Source organism: Gymnodraco acuticeps, unplaced genomic scaffold, assembly GCF_902827175.1.
Source record: "Gymnodraco acuticeps unplaced genomic scaffold, fGymAcu1.1, whole genome shotgun sequence".
In the NCBI taxonomy this organism is placed as follows: Eukaryota; Metazoa; Chordata; class Actinopteri; order Perciformes; family Bathydraconidae; genus Gymnodraco; species Gymnodraco acuticeps.
In genome coordinates this window covers 3,410,744-3,423,207 of record NW_022989890.1, presented here as the reverse complement: position 1 = coordinate 3,423,207, position 12,464 = coordinate 3,410,744, and the positions used below count along the sequence as shown (strand labels likewise).

Genomic DNA, 12,464 nt, shown 5'->3' with positions numbered 1-12,464 from the left:
AAACTGCACATACAATATATCCGATCAAAGCTGAGACTCCACAGATTATTTAAGTATAGTATCTAAGCGATCCGATCTCGCAACAGGGGAAGCAAACACAGACATCACAACACGTACCTTTTACGGAGCTTTTACGGGAGATCGTCTCACCGTAGCTGTCAATCTGATCAAAAGACGTGTTCAATGGCATTAAAACGAGAAAGCAAAAACGCGGCTGAATCGGTTGATCCATAGGTTGATAATGTATCTGTGGCTTTTAAGCAATTGTTTATAATCCATAATTCCATTTTTATGTAAAAATCGGAGCACAAAAGTTAGCTGCTAATGGTAGCTACCAGAGTGTATGCAGCTTCCGGTTTTGGCTACGCGTCACTCCTTATTTGTTCATGTGTTGGTGTGTGTAGAACTTCCCCTGCATGCACAGCAAACCACCAATCACAATCATTCTGTATCAAGATTGATGCAAAACAAGTGATATTTGACCTTTTTAGACAGATTTAGCACAAAAAAACCCTCTTTTGGGGCCATTTGGGTGGATTTTCCATATCTCTGGTCCACCTTGCTGGATTTTGACATGTGACATCTCTTTCTGACCGTCAGAGCCAATGGAATCGAGGGGAAATCACACAGTCCTTATTTGGTAATGTGTGTGTGTGAGACTTCCGCATAGCCAAGACCGAAAGCAGCAGCCACTCTGGTGGCTACCATTAGCAGCTAACTTTTGCTCTGCGATATTTACATACAAATGGAATTATGGATTATAAATTAAATCGTTTTTTTATACAGAGACGTTAAAAATTTATGGATTAACCGATTCAGCCGCGTTTTTTCTTTCTCGTTTTAATGCCATTGAACACGTCTTTTGATCAGATTGACAGCTACGGTGAGACATCTCCCCTAGAAGCTACGTAAAGGTACGTGTTGTGATGTCTGTGTTTGCTTCCCCTGTCCGAGTTCAGATCACTCAGTGATGATAGTATATACCTAAATAATCTGTGGAACCTCAGCTTTAATCGGATATCTTGTAAGTGCAGCTACGATAAGGGTACTTTTATCTTGAGTTCTGTGCCAAAGTGCGTTAGCATTTTTCGCTCAGGGGTCATTTAGATGCTTCTTATGAGACTTGTGTTTTGTTTTGGTGAAAATGGTTTGTATCGTCAGTTAGCTGAGATTATTTCCGTTAATCTGGTATAACACATTAATAGGTTCTTAAATATTACGATCCCCTGAGACACTGTCGTGAAAAAAAAAAGTAAAGTACCCGCCGGGACTTTGGGGTTTAACAGGTTAAAAAAACCGCAATATATACCGCAGGGGGGGGGGGAAATCGCGATGTCAGTTTTTTTCAATACCGTGCAGCCCTATTTTTACAGTATTACTATTACAACATACACTAGATCAAGGTACAGTGTGAGTACAATCATTACGAAATGTTACTCATGTGAAATTCTATGATAAGCAAGAGCCAAAGTTCAAAGGTTGCAGGCTCTCCTCCAAGCAGCAGGAGAAGGGGTTGTAAAGTTTGCAGCCCTCAGAAACAACCTCCAACACTACCTGTAGACCTCAAGCAGACTTGAAGGAGGCATGCCAATTATTCACGTAGTTTGATTCACCTCCACAGGAGACCCAAGTTTCGCCCACACCAGCAAGCCAACCTTCCTGATGTGTGTGTAGAGAGGAGGGCTGTCTGCTGCTCTCACCCTGAACACCACTGTGTCAGATATAATGACGGCCACCACAGAGGATATGCAGCGTGAGCGTAGAACTGCAGATGGCAAAATACCAGATGTTATTCCAAAAACACTAACTTGGCTCGCTCATCCAGCTGCAGGTCGTCCAGCCCACATCATGTGTCTCTATGATGGTGGAAGAAGGAAGACATGTTTCATGTTCCAGCAACATATTAGGGCGTGCAACTTGGATGACTTTCCATCTATGACACTAAGAGAAACATACACTCTAAAAACAAATGCCTTGGCTGAACAAAGAAAATCAACGCAACAGTTTGCATCGATGTTTATTGAGTTAAGACAACTTCTAATGAAATTGTCTTAAAGCAACAAAGTTATTTGAGTTAGGGGAGAAGGCTTTTCCTCTACAATCAGAGGTGTTTTTAATTTCCACTTACTTAATAATTGGTAGCATAAACAAGTTGATTACTCAAAAGATTAAGTTGTTCCGACTTGTTTTACCACATAATTTAAAAGGAATTTTAAGTTGTATGTACTTAATTACCCTCATTCGGGATACAAGTTTTTAAGTTGATTACTCAAAAAATTAAGTTGTTCCAACTTGTTTTACCACATGATTTAAAAGGAATTTTAAGTTGTATGTACTTAATTACCATCATTATGAACACACGTTTTTAAGTTGACAACTATTTATAAATGAAGTTGCTCCAAATATATTGTATTCAATAGTTTTTTTTCTTAGCTTTTTCATGTTTTTGCCTTTAAAGAAAGAAATTAATTGATTCCACAACAAAAATATGAGGCAATTCATTTTTTATTTTTTATTGTTTATTTCAACACATGATGTTTCAATCAGAATTCATTTTTGTTTGAACATTTATTGACACATGCCATACATTATGATAAGGTGCATGAACACCTGAAATCACAGCTGACTGCAGGAGAGAGGAGAACCATTTTATAGTTCGGCTGCAGCACGTTGATTGGCTGCTGGAGAATGAGGTGAAATGTAATAGGTTAAAGAGAATGCCTGTGATGAGCTGATTATATGCTGCTGCGGAGTGAATGTATTTACACCCAGTCTTCCTGAAAGAACTTGCGCTGAACTTCATTTAAATCTTGAAAAAAAAGATAAATAACACAAATTTAAATTGCCCCACAAATAATAAATAAACACATTAGCCATATTACCATGGGACATGGGGACACAGTAAATAAATGCTGCCATCACAACGAAGTTAGAGGCCTTTGCATATTTAAAACCAGTGCCAAATATGTAAAATCTGTAAAGTTGTTGTAAAACTACAGAAACAAACTCTCAATGGCCAACAATCTGCAGATCACACACATCCATTTTACAAAAGATGTAACAAAGATGTTTACACTGCCGACAGTCATTATTTCAAACAGTATGAACACATTTAACGCAGAATGCTCATTCATTTGTTTCCCTCGACCACGATGGTTGCCATCGTATGGTCAGATCCTGGGGTGGACCGGTCACTGATGAAGGCGATATTCATGTCCTTTTGAAGCACATTAAATAATAGGTTAGCGCATAAGAGATAATGAATTAGGTAATTGCATACTTTTTAAACTGTCACTCTTAGCGAATTCAGAGCCATTATTACCAGCTGCTAACGCAACGCTGGTATTGTTTTCACCTATTGAGTCTGCATGTGTGTGTCGTCATGGCAATGTGGTCCTGAAGACACACAGAGGTGCTTTTGAGTACTTTGCCGAGTGTTTAAATGCATGTGGAAAGATTTTGTAGATACATTTTACTGTACCTTCTCATCTTTTTCGCAGGTTCCATACAATATTTGAACTGGTTAAGTGAAGAGCAGAAGCCACTTTTCAAATTGTATACAATCCTTTTCCCATGCCATTGCTGTCAACACCTATCCATGCTGAACGTTGCTAAGATATTATTGATTGGGGTGTGGCCAAAAGTGCAATATGTTTCAAAATGTAACTGACAGAGAGCAGTGCTTTTGTCCTGTGTTTTTACACTCTGCCCATGGATTTTATTTTATTTCAAGATTTTTAATTACGCCGCTAAACTCCTTGAAAAGGTCCTCTTCCTTTTCTCCAAGGTACACGACAAGGCAGCGGATGGCTATAGTTCTCTGCGTACTTCAATTGCATTGTGCTATTTTTGAAAAAGGAAAACAAGAGAAATTACCTAAATGAATATATTCTGAATGGGTGACATGCCAACAACTTGCATTTCAATGACAACTCTAAATAACGATCCTACCTCAAGAAGCATGTCCTTGATCTGCTTCACGAGATTCATTTTTAATAAAAAGCGATATCACAATAGTACCCAAAGTATTTTTACTCTCACAGTAGCCTCTACTACTTTGTATCCTCTCACAGAACTATTCACAGTTCAAAGGCTGCTTATTTTGGTCAAACAGCAATTTGCAACAACAAGGCTACGGTATTTGAATGACAAAAGATGACACTCACCTTAAAATGTCTTTTGTATATTTCTATTTGTCTTAACTGTCGGAACTTGTCCAGGAATGTTAAGTGGGAGTGGACTTGAAATCCTTAACTCAAGGTGTAGAACAATTAAGTTATCAAGCCAATTGCATTACTTAATACAACTTGAATTTAGTTTTAAGTCAATTAACGCAGGAATCCGAGTTCAAATTACACACAATATTAAGTTGATGTAATTATCAACATTATTACGTCAACACAACTTATAAATTAATGTTTGCAACTTAAAATGTTTATCTAAATCAGAGGTGCCCAGTACGTCGACCGCGGGGACAATGCTGGTAGATCGCGAGTTATTCATAAAAAAAAAATCCAGCTCCATTAAAATAGACAAAACAGGTTTTGATCCCTCCTCCCTTGGCCTCCCTGCCACTTAATTCAGGAGTTTACTTGATTGACAGAAAAAGCGACCTATCGCTTTCCAGTCTGTTAACCCAGAATGCAAAGCGATACAAAATCAGTCAAGTGCCGGGGAAACTCAAATTAAGTTAAAGAGACAAACAAGAGACAAACAACAAAATGAGTGCGGGACCGAGCAAAAAGCTAAAGACATACCACTTCCACCCAGAATGGGAGGAAGAATATTTTGTTGTGATGTCACATTCAAAGGTTATTTGTCTTATTTGTAAAGCAAGCGTCGCTCTGCCAAAGAAAGGTAACGTGGGGAGGCATTATCGGAGTGTTCACAAGGCATATGACAGCGACTTCCCTCCGAGTAGCGAGTTGAGAAAGAGAAAGGTCATGTATTATTGCTACACAAACATTATCTCGCAGTCTTAGTGTCGCCAACTCGTTTCTAACATGCAAAAAGACAAACAAATGTGTCTATGGTCGGTGTATTTTTGATCTCTCCAATCGAGACGAGATCTCTCTCTCCCCCGTCTGTGTGCGAGGGGGGCGGGGCAGTTTACACACGCAGCTGCTACATTTATATACAGTCTATGGCAGCAACACACGGAGGAGATGGCGGAGAGAATCGCTCCAAGGTGTGGTTAAATGTTACCCGTCTTGAGGTGGACAATGCTCGTTGTCAAGAGAGTTCAGCATGTGAGGGCGGTAACACGAGCAATTTTTCTAAACATTTAGCAAAAGTGCTCCACATCCAGACGGAGGAATGCACCGGGTTCGACTGTCTTTCTAGTAGCTCTGTAGCCCCATCCACGAGTAACTTTTCCACGTCAGGTGTTATGTATGCTAGCAGCAACACACGGAGTTAACTACATTATACAAACATGGGTTAATGATTAGAAGAAACTGAGTTATTTAGTTTGTTAAAGTTTCAGCTATTCTGTTTACAGTTCTGTCATCAGATTATTTAAAACGATTTGTTATCACTGTTGTTTCTTTTGATGTGAAATATTATTTATTTAATTTAAATAAAAAGCAATGTTAGTTTTGTAAACAATTTAAGTTAATTTAATAATATATGTATTTTTGAATCAAGTATTCATCTTTATTGTCTTCATTGCTAGTTTCCACATGCCTAAAACAACCTCAAGCTAAATCTAAAAGTTGATGGCTAAATAAGAGCGTTTGAGAAATTGTGCAAGGCATACAGTAATAGTCCGAATAGTCGATTAATCGATAGATTAATCGATTATCAAATGAGTCGTTTGTTGCAGCCCTATTGTAGTTATCCCATGTATAAATAAAACGTGTTATTCAGCAACCCTTGCAATTTTATTTTTGGTTGGTAGACCTCAGTGAGCTGGTCATTTCAAAAGTAGCTCACCAGCCAAAAAGGTGTGGGCACCCCTGATCTAAATCAATTAACTCACATGTTTATCTTGCAACCATGCATTTAATTAAGTGGAGGTGAAAGGTCGCCTGAATTCGTTTTTAGAGTGTACCTACATGTAAGCGTTCATTGGTGAAGCCAATGCATGGCATGGCAGGTGATATGGCATTAAAACTAAACCACAAATCCAAAATCTAGCCGGTAGGGAAAGTGCACGGGATCCAATGATGGCTTAATGTTCCTTCTTTTGTTACCCCATCACTTCTATAGTTGTTTGTGATGCTGTTTTCCACAGCACAGAGACTCCTTCTTACATCTATTACAAGTGGTTGAATACCTTCAACTCCATGTCTCCATGTCTCCTGCAGTCTTCTGATCGCTGGTCTGCTTGAAGCTTGTGATGTTACTCGAAATGCCTCTTGAATAACAATAAATATTACAAATGCATACTGGACTTTTGTATCCTCAAGATACAAGAAGATGCATTTTTCCTGTCTGACTGTATATTCTGATCTTGTTGTAAAAGGTCGCAGTAGAAAATACTTTTTGTTTCTTTTAAACAATGTAAACAAAGGGCTGCTCGAGGGCAATTTTTAATCATTGTTTATGCTCTGTCACTTCATTCTCTCTTTGCCTTCTCCAGGGTCCCCATACAGGGATAAAGTGACCATTGCCATCCTCCAGCTGCAGGAGGAAGGGAAGCTGCATATGATGAAGGAGAAGTGGTGGAGGGGCAATGGATGTCCAGAGGAGGACAACAAGGAAGCCAGTGCTCTCGGCGTGGAAAACATCGGCGGCATCTTCATCGTCCTGGCTGCTGGGCTGGTGCTCTCTGTGTTCGTGGCTATCGGAGAGTTCATCTACAAGGCTCGCAGGAACGCAGACATCGAGGAGGTGAGGGGGGGGGGTTGAAAAGGCTTAGGGGTGACACTCTGCTGTGCGGAAACTTTAAAACCATTAATATTGTCAGACAAATAACATTTATGCACAAAAATGTTTAGAGACTGAAGAAAGAATTTATTTTTAGTTTGTCTTTGACTCGTATTTTTTATAATTATGGAAGTGCTTGTTAGATGGTGTTTGCTCCATCAAAATTAATTCACTCAAAATCAAATTTGCACTTGCTAGTGTTAACAAAAGGAAAGTGACAAGATGGATTTATGACTAATCAGTGTCTGACAGTCCAACACTTCTTAAACTAAAAGTCTTAAACTAAAAGCAACTACATGAATTGAATGTGCCAATATGCCTTACATATATGAACACATATCATTCATCCCGTTAGTACCATTTAATGCCTGAAACTCAATTGCTGTTTTGGGTTGCGTCTTCTATCTGTTCATTGTTCAATCTTTTTTTGTGGACAATGCTATCACTTTCCACACTGTTATGAAAGCAATAATATTCACATGATAACTTTATTTTACTTTGCCTTGCTTTTGTGTATTTATTATTTAGCTTTTTTATTTTCTTTGTCACCTCGTCCTTGTTTTAACATGTATCATTTGATCTCTTCTGTGTTCTTTCTTCCATTCCTTTTCTTTCTTTGCATGCTCGGGTCAGGCCTTCTGTTTCTTTTACGGGGTGCAGTCCCGTCAGTTCCAGCGCCGCGGCTCCACCTCCTCCTCCGGCACCTCCTTATCCACTGATCTGGAGAGCGGCAGGCTACTGGGGGATGATACAGAGTAGCCATGGCAGCACATTCACTACACATAGACACTCTAGACAATAGGTTTGTAACGAGGCGTCCTTCTCTCTGCCCCCGACTGAAAACACCCCAGTTTATCTGCACCTGTGTCAGCCAATCCCAATTACCACTTTACCTCCCATACCTGATCCTTCTGCTTGCACATTTCTTTCTTTTTCTAATTGTCCATGATGGTTTGAAAAATGTGACGTTTCATATAATTAGTGTGGAGCTCTGCTGCCCTGCTGCTTTCTAGTTTGCACTTATGAAGCCTGCCTAGTGCCTACACATTTTACTTCATTCAGCAAAGTCTCAGTGGGCATTGTTGTACTTAAGGGGCTATCAAAATGTCTTGTGGGAAATCAAAAGACAGGGAAAGTTATTTTGGATACTTTCCTCATCATTAGGCTCATCGGTAGACTGGTTTGAATGGTTACAATTTGGATAACATTGATGGAATAAAGTTATGATGTCCCAAGACACCGATCCAAAGCCAAAAGCACAGTTGATATTTTAAATATTTTCTGCTGACTGCGGGACATTTAAAAAATTAATCAGAGGAAAACAGACTTTCAAGGTCGGCCCTGCTCTCCTAGACTGACATCGTCATCTAATCGGAAGATTAATGTCTCTCCGAAACATACAGTAGTAACACAAACCCCAAGAAAATATTCAGTAGCTTGTAGAAAAGATATCCCCTCATACAAGAGGAAGTTATGTTATTTAAGGGTATAACATTTGTGTACTTACATTCAATAGTTTAATTTGTATTGAGTTGTTACTGTTTGGTACTTCCAGGTGGCAAACATATTAATAGTGCAGGTACATTTATTTTAAGTTGAAATTAGGTTATTATGATTTATGATTTAACAGGGTTCTACCTAGTTCAAAAACAGATGTATTTTAGTCTGTGTTTTTCGCTCCTCTGCAGTCTTTAAGGTCTGTGGTTAATACCAGGTAGGTTTTGTCCTCTGAGTGTTCCAAGAAATCGTGGGAAACCCTGCAGGAAGCCACATCGGTTTGAGAAGCCTTAGGCAAAGCCAGAGGATGAAAGAGGAAGTCCTTCTACGGTCCTTGGAAACAAAGACCAACAGATACAAATGGGATGAGTTTGTGCTGCGAGTGATAATTTGCAAAATAAATGTAGATAGCACCGCCTCTGGAGGAGAACAAAATAAAAGGCAAATAAACGTAATTGAAGATTAATGAGTTCAGTGCAATGTGTTATTCTGCAGAATCAAATAAGCCCGAGGCGTCTCATATAAGACGGCCTTGCCTTTGATTATTTCCAATGATTACCATATGAATCCAACTTCCTGCATTGTTGCACAACAGACACTGTCCTTCGTCTCCTTTCTGTGTCATTGGATTTAATGGTGAGACAACAGAGTTTACAAGTCTTTTTGACAGATTGACAGAATGTTTTATGTGTGTTTTGTTATTTCTGATGTTTGCCTGGTCAGACTTTACTTTTCATTTGCAGTAATTGGCTGTCTGCTCACATTCAGCTGTGGACAAGCTTCTGCACATCTTAGTCAAATATTCTTACCTTAGGTTTACATTTACACAAGTGTAGCTTTCAATGAATTCTGTATCTAACAATCCCCCCAGCTTTTTTGTAATGTAATCACACAGTCTTCAAAATAACAGCCAAAGTTCACAAAGGTCACATTTACTTTATTGGAAATCAGCTTTAAAGGTCACCTATTATGCAAAATCCACTTTTTCATGTCTTTTATACATAAATATGTGTCCCTTCAACGTTAAGAGATTCCGAAAGTTTCAGGAAAAAATACCCCTTCTCTTTTTGTCCTGATCCATTTCTATAAAAACCTGTCTGAAAATGAGCTGATCAGATTTTGGCCACTTTATGATGTCATAATGATGTTTTGTCTTGTGTAACCATTGGCCAATAACCAACAAAGGTAACCCCCCCCCCCCCCCCCCCCCCCCCCCCTTATCACCTGAATCTCCTCCTAGAGCACCATTGAGTTCTTTGTAACCAAATCTCTCTCAGAGGGGCGTGGGGAGGGGCTCCTTATTTTCATCTAAAGTAACAGACAGAGAATCAGCACTTTAGAAACAGGGCTGAAACAGAGGGGATTATGGGATGCTACAATGATCTGTTTGGTGTTTCGAGCAAAACACTTCATAATTAATAATAATAATTCCTTACATTTATTATAGCGCTTTTCCAGATGCTCAAAGCGCTTTACAAATACACATTACACATATTTTGTATACATGCAATGGTCACTGTGGACAATACCCACAGGAGCAAGTTCAGGTGAAGTGTCTTGCCCAAGGACACAACGGCTTTACAGACGCAGCAGCGGCGGGTTTCACCCCTTGATCTGATGATCATTGCACAGCGCACTGCGCCACACCGTCCATCTTCACGCCTCGAAGTCATCGAGGCGCTTTTACAAGTACACATTGATATCATACATGTACTGTGGACATTACCCACAGGAGCAAATCCGGGTGAAGTGTCTTGCCCAAGGACACAACGGCCTGACGCAGTTGCGGCAGGAGCTGGTTTCGAACTGGAGTTCCCCAGCACCCCCCTTGATCTGATGATCAGATGCACAGACCACTGCGCCACCCGTCCCACTTCAGAGACATGTTTTGTATATATCTGAGACCTATAATAAATGAATAAACAGTATAATAGGGGACCTTTAATTGGAAATCAGCTTTAATGTTGTCTTAACCCAGGCCTTTAACTATTGTTCTCTTTGGCAGTGCGTATCTTTTAGCGCCCTGATGGAGGAGTTGGGAACCTCCCTGCAGTGTTACAAGGGCGTCCGGAGGAGGTCAAGAGCCCAGAGCGGAGCCAGGACAGTTTGTGTCCTCTGTCAACCCAAACGCACCAAGAGAGAAGGAGCGAGGCGGGACTCCAGCACGTGAGCCTGGATAAGCTAACGGATGGAAATGGATCAGAGACTCATAACTGATCGCTCTCCACTCCATTATTTGTTCGCCAGAGAATGATATAAAGTTGTTTCCTCTTCACATCTGTGTCTGGATAATTCATTAAGTATTCTACTGTAGATTTAGTTAACAAAGTCTTGGCCTTGTATCAACATTAATAATGTTAAAACGGGCGAGTACAACCTCATAGTTTAAAAAAACAACATTTCTGTTCCCTAATGGCTGTAGTTCACTGCACACGTTATAGATACTCCTGTTGTGTAAATGTATGACAACTTCACTGACTTTCAGAGTAAAAGGATTTTTGAATTTTTTAAACCAATGACTGATGCTTGTTGTTTATGCTTGGCAGCAGTTTGTGCACGTGTCTCTTGTGTGCCTACTGGCAGGCAGCAGAGTATCTTCAGAGCCTATTGCTGAGCCAACCCTGGCCAGTGAAAAAAGATAAGGACCTCTAAGGAAAGCAAGGAACACACCTGCTGTTTTATGCCCTTCAAGCACCGACATCGCAGACAGCAAATCCCCATTCCGAACACATACTCGCACAAACACACAGCCCGTCAAATGCTTGTGATCATGAAATATTGGCCTCTTTGCATCAGAGAAAGATTGTAATACGGGCAGAAGGAAAGGTGAAATGAGAAGCAGCTTTTTCAATGTGTGAAATTCTTAGAAGGGCAAAGACATTTTTTTTGGTTCCCCTAGGAGTAATAGTTTATTTTTCAATATTTGTCTCTGTCTGCAGTTGTAGACATTTGAAAGCCTTAAGGGATATTTCGTCTCCCAGAATTGAATCTCAGTAGAAGTGTGTATTTATAAAGTGAAAAGCTTCTCTCTATACTCCACATGCTTACTGTAAATGTTTACCTACCGGAATATTTGAAGCTCATTATAATTTATCATGCGATTAGTTAATTAATTAATTAACTAACATTAATAACCTTATTTTGGAAGAACAAGTGGGTTCCATACTGTTAAAACACTTTTAAAAAAGTTGAATGTATAGCTGCTGAAAATGTGTTTCATGAAAACCTAATTTAAATGTGTTTGATGTGATTCACAAATCCAATCTGCCTACACACAAATCAAATTCTTTTTTCTTTTTTTACAAATTCCAACCAGAATGAAGGATGGATATGTTCTCAACAGCTGGAGCGTAATTACCTCTCTGCAGCATGAATACAGAAAGGAATCAATTACGTTGTTCCTTGACAAGTCCTGTACATCTTCCTCATTTGCATTGTGTTCTGCTACATTAAGATCTCCTCCGTATCATCAGGATTGTTTCTGTCCTCTGTAAACTGACTTTAGGGTCAAATCATTGAATCAGTGAAAGGTCAGAGAGCGTTGTCTCTCTGGCACATCATGCCAAACCCCTTTTAATCTTTTCTCTCTATCAGCATCTACTTCCTCTGCCGCTTTACTCTTAACGTCTGAGTGTGTACCTGCCTTGTACTCTGTCAGTGGACTTGAAGTGTACTACTGTGTGTTTTTTGGAAAAGCTTATTGAAGTCGGCATTTCAGTATTCTTGCCTTTTTCTTGAAACACTACCATCAGTACAACCAGAATCAAGAAAGAAATACAAACAACTCTACTGCCAAATAGTGTGGAATAGATCAAATGTTATTGAAGCACCCTACGCGCTTAACACAATTCATTATCAATAATGTCAGGACACTCAAAACTGACCTAACATTTACCAGCTAATGCAATGACATTTCCAACAAGAAAGAGCAACAAATGGATCCAAATTCTTTATAAATGACTCGAGTCAGAGGTTTTGTTTTGACATTTCTCTAGGTGCATGGTGTGCGCTGGTTTAAATGCGTCCTGAGAGAATTGAACCGAGTTTTCTTAATCTCTCCATGTAATGAGTTTTCTCCTTTTTGGTATTCAGATTAA

General features: G+C 39.5%; 1 protein-coding gene across 2 annotated transcripts in view; it reads left to right on the top strand.

Moving 5' to 3' along the window:
• Positions 1 to 10,642, top strand: part of grik1a (glutamate receptor, ionotropic, kainate 1a) — a 42,848-nt gene extending 32,206 nt beyond the window's left edge. The window contains exons 16-17 of one of the 2 annotated variants that reach the window (XM_034200611.1): positions 6,584 to 6,834; positions 10,373 to 10,642. In XM_034200611.1, the coding sequence (XP_034056502.1) occupies positions 6,584 to 6,834; positions 10,373 to 10,537 (416 nt within the window). In that variant the 3' untranslated portion in view covers positions 10,538 to 10,642. The remainder of the gene's footprint in view (positions 1 to 6,583; positions 6,835 to 10,372) is intronic. The other variant, XM_034200620.1, reaches the window with a different exon arrangement.
• The last annotated feature ends 1,822 nt before the right edge of the window (positions 10,643 to 12,464 follow it).